General features: G+C 35.3%; 2 protein-coding genes across 9 annotated transcripts; both read right to left on the bottom strand.

The window, feature by feature from the left end:
• Positions 1 to 375: 375 nt before the first annotated feature.
• Positions 376 to 2715, bottom strand: LOC112285303 (uncharacterized). 4 transcript variants are annotated; one of them, XM_073535999.1, is made up of 6 exons: positions 2399 to 2532; positions 2053 to 2272; positions 1603 to 1652; positions 1260 to 1328; positions 1030 to 1049; positions 778 to 918 (listed from the first exon to the last, which is right to left on the bottom strand). In XM_073535999.1, exons 1-6 carry the CDS (start codon positions 2435 to 2437, stop codon positions 915 to 917), a joined length of 402 nt encoding a protein of 133 aa, XP_073392100.1. In that variant the 5' UTR covers positions 2438 to 2532; the 3' UTR covers positions 778 to 914. The 4 variants fall into 4 exon arrangements, with proteins under 4 accessions (XP_073392099.1, XP_073392101.1, XP_073392098.1 ...); XM_073535998.2 differs by lacking the exons at positions 1030 to 1049; positions 2399 to 2532 and adding an exon at positions 2552 to 2715 and having other exon boundaries at positions 376 to 918; XM_073536000.2 differs by lacking the exon at positions 1030 to 1049 and having other exon boundaries at positions 376 to 896; positions 2399 to 2525.
• A 1155-nt stretch (positions 2716 to 3870) lies between these two features.
• LOC112286113 (uncharacterized) lies at positions 3871 to 11576 on the bottom strand. 5 transcript variants are annotated; one of them, XM_024527711.3, is made up of 16 exons: positions 11490 to 11576; positions 11102 to 11257; positions 10271 to 10625; positions 9813 to 10062; positions 9583 to 9632; positions 9236 to 9328; positions 8946 to 9034; positions 8633 to 8711; positions 8119 to 8201; positions 7713 to 7791; positions 7107 to 7512; positions 6514 to 6969; positions 5452 to 5535; positions 5112 to 5297; positions 4436 to 4889; positions 3871 to 4206 (listed from the first exon to the last, which is right to left on the bottom strand). In XM_024527711.3, exons 2-16 carry the CDS (start codon positions 11131 to 11133, stop codon positions 4074 to 4076), a joined length of 2829 nt encoding a protein of 942 aa, XP_024383479.1. In that variant the 5' UTR covers positions 11134 to 11257; positions 11490 to 11576; the 3' UTR covers positions 3871 to 4073. The 5 variants fall into 5 exon arrangements, with proteins under 5 accessions (XP_024383479.1, XP_024383482.1, XP_024383478.1 ...); XM_024527714.3 differs by having other exon boundaries at positions 9813 to 10070; positions 11490 to 11554; XM_024527710.3 differs by lacking the exon at positions 11490 to 11576 and having other exon boundaries at positions 11102 to 11477.
• Positions 11577 to 14954: the final 3378 nt, after the last annotated feature.

Raw genomic sequence — 14954 nt, 5'->3', positions numbered from 1 at the left:
CACAGATTCCTATACCTCTCTATAGATCCTACACTACAACTTGGACAAAAAAATTGAAAAGAACACATCGGACCAAGTTGATTCATTCAAACCAAGGGCACAAAATTTGAAGAACGATACTGGTAGATATTCTACTTGAAGGTAGATATAGGTGCCACTATGGTGTGAGAATCAGTTCATCCCACCAGTCCAGTCACTAGAGTACAACATTCTCGGAGCACATCAACTGAAGGACTACAGAAGAAAGGGACTTCGCGGTGGAAATCTTGTCCTCTCATATCATTCTAGAAGAATTCAATGTAAATGTACGTAGACAAATCGAGAATCACAAATCCCTATCTCAGTATTGACCACAAGATTATGTACAATTGCGAGTCATGAACCGAAAGATTCGAAGTTATACAAGGGGGCTTTTGGCAGCAGAAACATTCCTTGGTTAACCCAGAAGGAATACTGGTGTAAATATAGCCTCAGTAATGGAACCATGACCCCTTCAATGGAAGTATTTACATAGCTTTAGCGTTAAGGTTTAGCCTTTCAGAATGTTAAAACACTGCTAAAAAGGGCCCGAAGGTGCCTTCCTTGACACACTCAAATTTGGTGCTTTGCATTAAACCTGGGCCAGGCATATTGTACCTTTCCTGAGTTAACTGCACAGTGTACTAGGTACATTACAACTTGACAACCTCTTCCAGAAACAAAGTAGATTTCGATGGGAGCACAAATAACTGCATCTGGTCTGCTGTTGATTCTACATCATGAATGTGAGGTTTGAGACATGCGCGTCTCTGCAATGGCAAGTGCCGATTGCCCCCTCTCCACAAGTGCTTGTAGCGATCGAATACGATCCACCAATGGCCTAGTTTCCTTTTGGGCGGTTGAAATCAACTGGTTCGCTGTTTGAAGCACATTGCTCAACTGGAACAATATTCACCGATAAAAAAACACTCATCAGATTCATGAACGATTCACATAAGAATTTATCAAGTGCGGCAAATAATGTGTTATCAAGAAAAACCAACAGCTCACAATGTGTAACGTAGGAGGCTCTGCGTCCCGCCATACCTCATCATCCTTGGTACGATAACCGTGGCACCAATTTGTGCGAACCAAGTATAGTAAGATAGAGTGGCAGAAAAACACGCTCAGGTTAAGAAAATGTCTTACTCAAAACAAAATTCATATTTCTAAGAAACATTGATTTACAGAAAACAGCACCTAAATCACAACATACAATCCGTTAGTTCATGTGCGTGCACCTGTTCGGAGAAGCCAATCCACTCATTTCCTCCTTCAGACAGTGCCTTAATCAGATCAGCGTAAGCTTTCTGCACAAGGAAGAAGAAGGATGAATTAATAACCCCATGGCGATCTCTGGTCTCAAAACACGTCATACTCCAATTGCGTGTACCAAGCGAGTAATATTTGTCCACATGTACACCAATGACTTCATTTTAGACAATCACAATGTCATAGAAAAAGCTATCCAAGGTCAAAAAAATACTACTCTTGCAAAACCTTTACAAATTAATAACACTCTGAGCGACAGACTCTGCAACAAGAAAGAGTGCATCTGAGCAGTAGTTAAGGAAACAAGTTGACCTCAAAGGCATCCACCAGATTAAGATTTTCGAACTGAGTCGAGCCCGTGCCTGAAGGCCACACAACATTTGAAGAATTACAGGGAGAAGTGGCGCAAGACACACAAACTCATACAACGTTTATTCTTGTACGAGTCAAGTGTCTCTAAAGCATATTGGTGAGATTAGAAGGCGACAACACTGTTTTTTGTCAACTTGTTGAGTGACACGAGAAAACTTAAATCAATTGTTACCAAACTGCAAAACTTTAGTCCTAACCATTCAATTCTGGAAACACTTTGCTGTCCTTGAAAGTGATTGCAAATGGTGAGACCTATAAGAAATTAAGAAATCCTCGATGAAACCCACAAATAACAACAAGGAAAAACATTGTTAAAACCCACAAATAACAACAAGGAAAATAAACGAAGACATCATTTTATCTAAAGCAGAAAAAGGATCATAGGAGTACCTAATCCCCTAGATGGAGACCCCGCCTTGGTTGACAACAGGGGATCACTCAAATAGAACAACCGTCGTAACTGTGCGATTTTTTTCCGCTTAATCGTAGTTGGAGAATCAGGCTCCTCAGCGTCTGGCGGTGGCGCAGGCCGCCGATCTGATAGATCTCGTAACATGTCTCCAAATGATAGTATCGGCTTCCCGGAGGCGGGTACCAGAGCTGCCATTGCCTACACTAGCAAACCATAGTCAGTCTAATCCCTCCACATTCCAATTGTATCGTCACAATTGACACAGAATCAGAGACCCAATCGTAAGTGGACAGTGCAACAATCACAAGAGAGATTTGTGTTTACAAGTATCTGCTTAACCAACACTCCTTCTACAACACCCATTCTCAATCAAAATACCCACAACACGAAAAACCCACAAATTCATTCAAAACCTCTGCGAGAAACTGAAAAAGAATTCGGCAAAAGAAAGAATATGGAGCAGCAACCTTCACATACCTGAGAAACTCAACAGAAATCCACAAACCCTAATTGTGAAAAATCATACAGACCCAATTCAGGTGCTGATTGACAAGCACTGTACAATAGGGCACATGTTTGTTTATGTGCGGGCGCTTGTGCACGTGTTTTTGCAATGGGAGAAATATGTGTGTGGGGGTGTATATATATATATATATATATACAGCCATGGCTGTTCTTGTTGAAAGTCTTGGTCTTAATGAGTTTTTTTTCAATATCTTCATTGCAAAAATTTGCACCACATTGAATTGAATTGAATTGAATTGTATTTTTTTTCTTTTTCTTTTTCTTTTTCTTTCTGTTTGATAATAAATTGGTTAATGTTTTCAAGATTGATGTTGAAGAATGGTACAAATTGACAAATTCACTTGTACTTAGTTGAAGAAAATGTGCAAAAGTTGATGATTGATTTCTTTTTTATTAGTTGAAGGATATATGACCAAATTTTGGAGTTGACACTGTCATTTTTGGCATTTTAAGAGGTGAATGAATGTACAAAATGGTAACCCACTTGCATGCAAGTGTAGAATTTGAGATTATTTTGAAGATTGGCTTAAGTTTGCTTCTTATCAAATATATTTTAAGGACCATTTTCAAAAGATTAATGTTTTTTGATTGAAGCCTAGCATCTCCTTTGCATGATTCAATTTATATAATTTAAAAAATAAATTGTATTTTTTAAAAATAAAGTAATGCTAGGTGGTATATTTAGTTGCTATGGACTTTATTTTTGGTAATCGAAATACTCTAGATCTATTGGTTTAAAAAAAATTATAGTATTTATAATTAAGGGTTTTATTAGATTTAATTTTTGCTAGTTTTACTTGTTTTACTCAATATTGTTGTTGCACCTCAACATCTAATATAATAATTAAAAGTTGTTTAAGAACATGTAATTATTTTATATATGAAACACATGACAATAAGCAATAAAAAATCACATTTGTAAAGGAATTTAAGTATATGTATATATATATATATATATATATATATATATAATGACTATAACTCAAACTTTGAAATTTGTTAAAAAAATATTAAAAATATAAATCCATATAACAATTAATGAATTAGGTTGATTGTTCATTCAATTTAAATAAATAAAAAATTATTCAAATTCTCCTAAACAAGTAAATTAAATTAAATTCCATTTAAAAAAAATCTCAACTTTGCTGAAATTGTTTTGTATGTTTGTTTTGAAGCTATTAATTGGCACTTGTATACATATTTAAATTAAAACAATACAAACTACAAATATAAAACTCAAATTATAATAATCAAATCATAACAATCTAGGCTTGAAGTGGGATTAGAAATATTTTGAGTTTTAACAATTAGTTAAGATATATTTGCATTGTCAATGATAGAAAACCAAGTGTTCCCAATTAGCAAGCTCCCAATCTTACAACAAAATCTTAAAAGTCATTTGCAAACAAATTTATTTTATGCAGCTACTCTAAAGTTTTGTATCAATGGGGTCTATCCAAAAACTAAGACAAACCTAACTAGCTATTTTTTTAGTAGTGGAGAGCAACCGAACTTTCTCTTTGCCGAATTCAAGAGTTTCTTGATCACCATCATCATAGTCCACACAGAATTGTGTAGAAAATACAGCCACTATGGTACCTTTGTACCTGAAAAACTCAAACAAATAATGTGTTGACTAATTAGAATAAATTTAGTGTAGAAAAAATGGTGCCAGTACTGTTGGGCGAGAATGGAAATAAAATTATAACCTTTCTATGCGACAATGAACAATGACGCACTAGATCTAAACCTTGAACTAGCTAAGCATGCATCAAGATACCAACACTTGATGATTTAAACATCTAAACCAAAATCTAACCATGTAAAAACACATACCAAATATTGTCAATGGGCCAAAAAACTTCAACACGCTTTGAAATTGCATCTGTGCCTAGACGTTGTAAAATCCAACTGTCGTCATCGGTGGCATCTCCAATCGCAAGTCGCCTTTGTGTGGAACCTTCGGCATTTCTTTGTGGTGTTGCAGTGCGCTTTTTCTTCGAAGTCTGATGGGCCTTTATTGCTAACTCTCCATCATGTTCACTTGCCTTGTTATCTTTGCTTGTTGTAGGTATGACAACCTCCCTAGCAGGTTGTTTCTTAATTTTTAATCGTAAACGCCTTGTAACGGGACTATCACTTCCTGGAGAGCTATGCAAGAGCAAACCTTCTGACTTCTTCTCTGGTAAATCCGTCACTTTAAGTCGCTTTCGAGGAGCCTCTGAAAGATCATCATTATCAATATTGTCTTCTACATCACGTGACTTTTCTTGGTGCACTGTTTGAAAATCTGTAGACGGTATTATTGAATTGTGAGGAAGAATTTGACGAACAAAAGAGAGCCCATATTGCAATGTTGAGCAATGACGACTCTTACATTAAACTTAAGCCCGAGGATTTTCCATGTTCTTTACACAAAAAAACCTGTACACATTTAAAGAGATCATAAAGATAATTCAAATTGCATCTGTAATACCGGGAACAGATGAAATGATTTGAGCGAGTGTGTTACCTTCAGAAGTTTGCACTTTGTTAGAAGTTTGAGCAATCTCTGGTACAGGATTTTGTGCAGAGGAAAGATCCTTATTCATGCGTCCATGACGCCACGCACTAGTGTCCATATCACGATATTTAGAGCTTGGTATACGCCGCCTCCGGACACTATCAGAGTGTCCAACCCAATGCAATGGAGAACTACCTGTTGATTCACAATGCAATATTCAAAAAATTAATAAGAGCTAAACGACTATACAGCGACATTTGCTACAACCAAAACTGAAAATTACTTTTTAAATCAATAAAAGAATAAAAAAGAGAGATGAAATTTGTGAAGTAATGCAAGTTGAACCCACATTGGCCTGGTTGAGACTCTTGAGCATCCTCAGAGTTATCTGTAGCACCAACTTCAAGTTGAGGCTCCAGCCTGCTGGCTGCTTCTAAGCATAACCACCATGACCCCATTGTAAGTTAAAACCAAGAACTTATTTGTGAAGGTTCTACTAAACAAAGACACCTCCACACGTGCCAGACGCATGCTAGTCTCCTTTTTGCATATGTTAAATGTAAAAGTTATGAATGTTGATCCTCTAGCCCCCCTTAAATTTCAGTCAATAAAAATTTCAAACAAAACTACAATAAGTTGTCAGATTCCACACCTTGTTATCAAATAATTCATTTTTTTAGAGCAATAGTAGAATCAACAACTTGTTTGTAATTTTCTGTATAACATTTAAGAGATAAAATAATAATTATTAAAATATAATGTTATATGTATCCATATGAGTGGTATATGACAGCCATATTCATGTCGCATGGAAATATTTAGAGCAGATTAATCGCTTTTAGATATTAAAATATTGGATAACATCGCTTTCGTGCTTTCCTCTAAAAACCAATTACTCAAACATCATCATATTTAAACTACATGAATTTTCAATGAACTCATCCCAAATCTTATATTAATGTGGAACAAGGAGTAGTCAAGATGGCACTAGTCAAACTTTATCTGATGAGTTATCAATTCCAAAACCCTCTTTCGTTAAATTTCTTAGTATAAGCGATACCTTTCAACATACAGTAGCAATCTACAGTAGCAATATACATACAACTTCATTTTTTTTTTTCTTTTTTAGTTTTAATTAGATATAGTATATACAAACAAACGTGATTTTGGTTTGCAAATACAGTGATGACTAAGAAGTTTGGTTCCTTCATGTTGTAATCTTTAATCCCATGTTTTCTTATGTAATTAACTGTTCTCAATAAGTGTTACAAACTTACAACTCTATACGATTGTTGTGACTCTTTATCTATTATGAGAATTCTTTACTCCCGCACATTGCGAAGGTTTACATTTACTAAGGTCATGGAAAGGCTAAAACGGCAAGATGCACGCTTGGTATGCATTCGAGTACCTTCAATCCTTGCCAACTTTGAATCGAGGTCGGCCTCTATCCTTGCCACTTTGATAGATGCGCGTTCTCTTGTACTCTTGCCATTAAATACATGAAAACCTTCTTGCGCCAAAGGTATCTCGGTGCTAGTAGTTGGAACTTCGCTTTTATCTTCTCTACCAGCGACCTCTTGACCATTTGATATTTTCACCTTCTTAGCCTTCCCTGAATCATCCTGTATAGTAAGATTCTTGGCACTGTCCAGATCACCAGCTTTTGAACTCCGTCTCCTTTTGGTGGAGGAGCTTTTCTCCTTTGAACTGTCGCTCTTCCTCTTCTTATCTTTGAGAGACTCCAACCCAATGTGAACATCAGGGGGAGGAACCATTTTCTTCATCTCATCTGCGTCCTTGTCCTCAGCACTTAAGGTGGACACAAGATCTTTGTTTGGGAGTGTCTTCTCTAGTCCATCTCCACCTACGCCAAAACACTCCAATGTGAGCTCATTAATTGATCAAGAACCACCACTCCAGGCAGACGAGGAAGAAACAATCTCGAGCTCCAAGTCATAAAAAACGCCAGCCTCTAGTATTTGAGAAGAATCAACATCTTACTAGTGGAACCCTTCTTGAACTTCTTCGTGAGGATAGTGGTTTTTTTTGAATCTACAGCTGACAGAGTAAGGATCGGTTTGTCAGACACTCCATCCACTTTACTTGGTGTACTCTTGGGTTTTGAGCCATCTTTGATTGCTGCCCTTTTTGGCGTTTTATTGTTCTTAGTCAGACTCTCAGTTCCAAGTGGCGCCTTCTTTACTTTCTTCTTGGCTGATCTTTTCGAAGCTTCTTCTACTTCACTACTATCACGCTCACGATCCTCTTCGTCAGAAGATGGATAAGCCTTCAATATTTCCTCTGGAGACGGTAAACCTGCAGCAGCTCGAATTTCTGCTATTTGTGTAGCATCTCTGATATCCTTTCTTCTCCAAATCTCTACTGCAGCATCGTCTAAATCTGCGACCTAAACGTTTATAATTATAAATTAAAAGTTATAACATCCACGTCTTTGCAGGTAAAAAAACAAATAAGCATGATTCACATGATAGCATATGCAATTAAACAGATTTTTATCAAAGTATTTTGACAAAAGCTAATGTCTAGTAATGATGATTTGGTTATATCTTCTAGTAAGGCCGAACATATTAGACAGAGAGAACAAACCTTGTAACATTCACCCCGACAAGAAGCACATTTGTAACGAAGTTGAGAATTCACTTGAAATTCTTGGTACTTTTCATCACTGTCAGCATACAAAAGCAAGGATAATTATTTGTTTGGATCCAGCACCTACATATGCTGGCCTTTACAAAGGCCACACTCAAATTCTAAGAGCCACCAACAGGATAATAACAATAACAGTTGACACTACTCGCTTGATGGAAAGTTACGACGATCCACACCAAATACTTTTAGAGATATGATGTGATGGCCCCTTGGCAATGCATTCCTATTGTCTTCATAATAACATAACAGCTTAGATTGAAAATCACCAGGCAAACCAGTTCTAATGCTAGTCATAGTGATAAGTGAAATAGATTAAGTAAAGCACAAAAAGAGAATATTTCACCTGATCCCATCACACTCACAGTGTACCCAATGTTCACAAACATCACAACAGACCATAGGTGCTGGTTCTGAATCCCGGTAAACCTGTTCACAGAAAGTACACCGTCATAATCAGTTTATAATGAGTATCAGAGACATTTTTGCTGATGCGTGTACCATAAGCCATGCACAAACACGATTAGTCTCACAATTTTGGTGTCATGTGCCCATTGCTGTAGCACATAAGAAGTGATAAAAGTAAGAACCTAAGTACTAACTATTCTCTTTTCTCTTCCATGCGGGTGCAGGGTAAGTAAGAGTACAACGGAATATCACACAGATATTGCCAAGAAAAGGTTTCATCTGGACAGAAAGTTAGCAAACAAAACAGTACACAATTAACAATCACGAAGACGTCAAAAAATTAAACTATCGTCTCATTAGCACTCGGAAAGCAGAGCCTGCCAAACACTGAACTTATTCTCACTCAAGGCCCACCTAAGAGGTTGGCCAGAGAGCTTCATTGAGAAGCTCACCTTTAAGCAAATCGGGCAATATTTTCCTCTTGTAAAGAGTCTTCCACATGCATCGCATAAGGAATAAGACAAGAACCACCTGGCACATCACAAGCCAGCCAAATGAGGTTCTAAAAATGGTGCAATGCTCCATACCACAGTAGTAAACCATGCTATGGAGAACACACTCGATTATCAGAATCAGAAGTGAGCATTCTGCCTAGGACGTCCAATTCATGTTGAGGTAACACCTATGGGAAAATCTATGAGCTCTGAGCTACTTCATAATGCGAGTGCTAGAAAGAGCGTGTGAGAAATCTAATTAATAGCTCACTTAGAACTCACGCCGCCTCCAGGCACGGTGGTGTTGCAACTTGTGCATCGGACATGTTTGGGGCAAACAAAGGGCCCTTTTGGGACATGCTGCAATCACCAATGTGAGTGAGAATGAGATTAAAATCATACCTTGACAGCTTGAGTAGAATACCATTCATAATGTGAAGCGAGGAAGATAACTCAGCATTAGAGCAAACGTACTCTTGCTTTCCTAGAGCGATTTAGTTGTTTTTAGTAACAAAGATATAAATACAAAGAAAGATCGAGAAGTTTTTCGCACCATAATACCTTGAGAGGAGGGTGCAAGCAACTGGAATGGTATGCATGATCACATCTCTTACAGAACATTAACTTGTTTGAGTCTCCTGATCGCAAACAAACCTGCGGAAAGGGTTGATCGCGAACAAACCCGCAGGGTTTATCAAGACAAATTGCAAGATAACTAGCAACCACATTTCATAAAAAAAAAAAAATGATACTAAGTAAGGACAGAGCATAATGATTTCACCTCGCAAGAATGTGGCCAAGAACAAATAACCAACAGTCAACGGATGTAGAACGTAAAAACGTAAAAACGCCACAATAACAGTTATTTACCCCGTTCACAATATCCAAAAGCCAGTCTCCATGCTCACCTCACAGACGCGACAGGAACCACACATCCATGAAGCCCAGTTGAATAGATCTGACAGCCAAACCACACAAAGAACAAATTATGGATCCTCTAAAAGGATAACTCTAAACGAAAAATACTAAATGTGTGAGGATAAATACACAAGGATAATAACTCTATATTTATCGCTTAAGAGCGTTTCGAAAATGGCGTATATTACTAGAACGATTCTACAAACAACACACGGCTCACCCCTATGTTCAGCCCAATACTTAGTGCATTTGCGGTGATATTGTTTCCTACATGCCTGGCATGATAACATGCGCCCTGCCTTATCACTGCCAATAGCTTCACCACAACCGCAAAGTCCACACACAACCTGTGGGAACAATGACTCGAAATGCCCCTCCTCATTGAATTCTTCATCTGAGCCACCACGTACTGGCATTCCAGCCCGTTCTCGGTCCGCCCAACCATTGGCTGATGCCTCTCTAGATGCATGCTGCCGCACTTGTTGTCAGGATAAATTTGTGAGGACGACTTGAAAGTAAGGAGGTGTTACGCATAAATAACGCCATAAGAATCAAACATATTTGAACACAAGTGGAGTTGAAAATCAGTTTTTAAAATAAATAAAAATAGGCCCGCTTAAGCCTCAACACAGCGACAGTACCTTTCACACAATTTGAATTGTGAAAGTAAGAGCGTACCTGTCGCGATGCATACTTAGCAGCTTCAAGCTTCTTACTGTGGCTGCCTTTTATAGAAGAGTCTGCCGGACCAACTATGGAAAATGTCGCCTTTCTACGAGTGCCAGCGCGTTTAGTTACGCCATCATCCCCACTATCATCAAGTTGCTCAATCGTTGGCTCCTCTAAGTTCTTCTTAGGTTGGTTGGGCAAGGGTGGAACCGTAATTTCAACGTACTCCGGACCTCCGCCAAGCATAAGACGAGGATTTGAGACAAGCTTCTGCAGGGCTGCTGTTCTTCGCAGAAACTCATTCTGACCGCTCTGTGCCCGCAGCGGCGCCGGCGTCCCCAAAGTGCAGTAACATATTTTTCGACTGCAACACAGACGAAGCAACAAAAACGGCTACTCGTGTTGGAAATTCTTATCATGTTGCAGAGCCTTTTACAAAGATGATATCTGCTAGTTACTAATTGCTTTTCCACCGCGCATTATAAAAACTCGTTCAATTGTATGTTGTATCAAAACAGAATAAACCACATCTATAATTAACAAAAAAAAAAAAAAAAAAAAAAAAAAAAAAAAAAAAAAAACATTCGATTATCCACTACAAAACATGCCTCATTACTGAAGCCTAAAAACAACAATGCGAGAGACCGTCACTACGAAACTATGAAAAATTGTCGAAACGGCAACCGATCCTAGGTATGCATTACATCCTGTCCACACAAAGCCACTGTTCGCAACTCGTTTCCTCATTACATGGACCTAAGAAACATCGACAAACCTAACCTAACCACACAGTCCTACGCTCCCACGCGAAAATTCAATCAAAGCGCGGTGGACACTCACCACGTAAACAGGCAAGCCGTGTGAAACGCCATTATTCTTGCCACTAGCGACTTGCCCTTCACCGACTTGCCATCAGCTTACGACTTCAACTCCTCCTTCGCAAAAACTCACACCAATGCACCATGCAACGATCGTCCAGGGAATAGCGCGTCAAACCTTTGTGGCCACGAAAACAATAAAATCAAATCACAAAACCTCTCAAGCTCCACCCGAACGATCACCCTCGCAGCAGAAGCTCTACCTACGCTCACAAATCACAATTGATACAGGGTGTTGTAAAACCTAATTAAGGTCACGTAACTAACTACATGTGATGGAAACACGGCTTAACAGATGCTGTGGTGTGGTGCGATCTCTGATAAGTAAAGAAGGGATTCCTGCAACTCACATCGATGTGATTCAGTTCTTCTTCTTCTTCTTCTTCCTGTTCGCGAATTACCACATTTAATAATATAAATACGAGAGAGTGACTCCCCCTCCCCGCTCCGAAGTAGTCGTAGTGGTGGAACGAGCGAGCTCTGATCCGGGCAGCACGAAATTTCTTCCCCTTCTGCCCCTGCCCCAAGCGTTGTTTAGTAAATTATTTAGTAATGGCGAATAATATATTCACGAAGAAATGGAGAGAAAAAGAAGCTAGGCTTGGGTATTGTTTTTTTTTAATATCTTTGGTATGAATAGATATTTTATAGTGTTGTTTTTCTTGTGTGAAGGGTAGTGGAAGAAGACAATGGATTGAAGAACTTTTTTTGAGGAGAATTTATTAGTATATTGGATCATGTTCCTTCCTAATACAACGAAATATTAGTGGATTAAGAGTTTGGAAGTGATCAACTTATGTTTAGCAAAGTATGAATGTTCTATAACATGGGTTTTCATTCTTTAATAAAAATAAAAAGATATGCACCAATAGTAATATATGTTTTTTGTTTTGTTTTGTTATTAAATGTCTTAAGTTTTGTTTTTTATACTTTTTTATTTCTGATAATTGGTTTCTTAAAACATTTTAAAAAGGGGTTTATTACACCAACTTTAAGGAAGAAGAAAAATAATTTTTTGTTGCATGTAAAAACATGTGAACGATTTTATATCCTACAAGATATAAATATTATTAATTCTTTAGAAACACCTTTGAAATTGTGGAAAAAATTAATTAAAAAGAAATAAAAACTTAAAAATCAAAACTAAAATAATGATTAGATGATCATCAAATAATTTAAATAGATATTATTTTGGTTTAATTAAATACCAAATTGGACTATATAAAATATTTTGACGTGGTGTTTAAAAAATAACAAAATATTTTTTTTTTAATAAGTAGAAGAATGAATTAAAAAAAATAAAATAAGATTCATTGATAATATTTTATTTGATGAAAAGAGAATGTGATATATATATATATACAGTAAATAGCATAAAACAATTAAATAATAAAACAACTATTGTGTAATTTAATAAAAAAAAAAAATCATATCCAGATTAGATTGATGTTGATGTAAATGCTAAAAATATTCCTTTGTAATATTACATTAGTTGATAATAAGCAATATCATTTAGTCTTGTATAAAATTAAAGTGCATATACTTAGAATTGAAAAAAACTCCTATAAATTTTGACAAAAGAAAAAAAAAAATAAAGAACCAAGACATAAAATAAAGCTTTTAATCAATCTAAAACAAGAAAGAATTTAAGAAATTAAATTAAAAAATTACATATTCAGATACAAGCAAACCTAAGTCTATGTATAAAATATTAATCATAGACTATTACTATCAAAAAAATTAAAATCATACTTTTATTTATTGTTAGATGTGCAAGAAAAAAAATCCTAGAATTTCAATCAATAAGGAAATATTTACTAATCATAATTTATAAAAACATATTTTTCATATGATTATTAAATTAAAAAAATAGATATTTCTTACTAAAAGCAAAAAAAATTCAAGCACCTATTGATGATTTCATCAAAACCAGGTTATAACATTATTATAAATTTTATTGTAAACCTTCCTAAATTCCAGTACTACAACATTATTCTGGTCATTTATAACCTCTTTAGCGAATTGAATCAAATTTCTATTCCAGAAATCATAAAACCTCCAAAATTACAAAAATCAATATTGATAAGTAGTGAAAATATTATAAATCATTTAGAATTATTGCATCGCATTCAAATTTATACTTTACTGTAAAAACTTATATATAAAAAAAGTAAAAATTGCACCAAGGAATATATAAGATACTAACATTAAAATATTATCCATGTACATCTTGGTTTTCATTATGTCTATTCTTGCCAATAAGCTTTTAAAGTATTTGAATGTTGCAAAATAACTTTTCATATAAACCTAAGAGAGATGAATAAAATTCCATTATTATGATACTACACCAATCAAATTTTGTCATTACCCATCCATTTAATGCACAAGTCAACAAATTAAAACATATCTAAAAAATATTTAATGATCTAAGATTCAAAAAGTTGTATACAATTGATCTTATTAAGATTTGAAATGTAAACAATAAATAAGTAAATATTCATATAGTTATATAGATAGAAGGCATTGCTATTGCTACCTTCATTCAAAACATTTCAAATCAATCATATTTTCTTTGTTCAACACCTTTAAATTATTAGATTGAACAATTTTTTTTTATTAATTTTTTTAAAAAAAAATAATAAAAATATTGAATTGGTGGCAAGTTGTGGTGGCAATAACAAAAACTAAGATGAAATTAGATATATATATATATATATATATATATATATATATATATATTACAACAACCTTATCTTTGTATTGATTATTATTAAAAATATTCTTTAAATAATTAGACTTTAATATTAAAGAAATACAACAAGCAAGATATAAGTAAATAGAAATAAAAAATTTTACACACAAGAGAAGTATAGAATGAGATGCCTCTCACTTCCAACACCTTTTACTTATAGGAGGAATTTGCATCTATTGTATTTGAACTTCATCGATAACCATCTTCATCCTTCTTTCCTTCATCCAACTAAATCTTTAATTTTTCTTAACCTAGCTACGACTTAAAATCCTAGGCCACTACATTAATAACTTATCTTCATCATTTTGCTATTCTTTGACCATTAACAACTTATATAAGCTAATATCTTTTACATAATATCTTATTACTACTTTAATACTCTTACTTTACTATTGATTAAAGACTTTTAAACATAATATCTTTTTTAGCTTCTAATCCCTATCTTTTACTTGTACTTTTGTTAGCAAATTAGCAAGCATATCTTTCATTGTAAAATATTTCATGTCAATTACTTCCATTTCAATTTTTTTTCTTGTGGAGTAATGTTGAATGTCAATGAACTTAGCTCTTGATTGATGCTTTAGATTCTTTACAAAAGCAAGACATCTTTGGTTACTATACTTCATTGAAGTTGCTTCTAATTGCATAAGTTTAATATCTTCTAAAACTTGTTTTAACCAAATTGCATCCATTGCACCATGACTTACTACCATACATTTTGTTTTTATTGTCGACCTTGCCATTGTTGGTTGTTTTTTGCAATTTCATGAAATTGCTCCCATTCCAACAAAAAACACATATGCCATTGTTGTCCTTCTATCATTTGCATCTACACTCCAATCCACATGACAATAACCATGTAATGTAATATTATTTTGTCCAAGTAACAACTTGAAGTTCCAAGTGCCTTTCAAGTACCTCATAATCTTCTTAATGGTTGTCTAATAGATTGGTCTAGCTTTTTCCATGTGCTGACTCACATCACTTACCACATATGCAAGTTCTATTCTTATGCCAACTATTGGATACATAATTGAGCCTATTGTTGCTTTGTATGAAACAT

The sequence above is a fragment of the Physcomitrium patens genome, chromosome 8 (assembly GCF_059467195.1).
Source record: "Physcomitrium patens ecotype Gransden chromosome 8, ASM5946719v1, whole genome shotgun sequence".
Classification (NCBI taxonomy): domain Eukaryota; kingdom Viridiplantae; phylum Streptophyta; class Bryopsida; order Funariales; family Funariaceae; genus Physcomitrium; species Physcomitrium patens.
The sequence above is the reverse complement of the archived record's forward strand: the minus strand, read 5'-3'. Positions and strand labels throughout refer to the sequence as shown.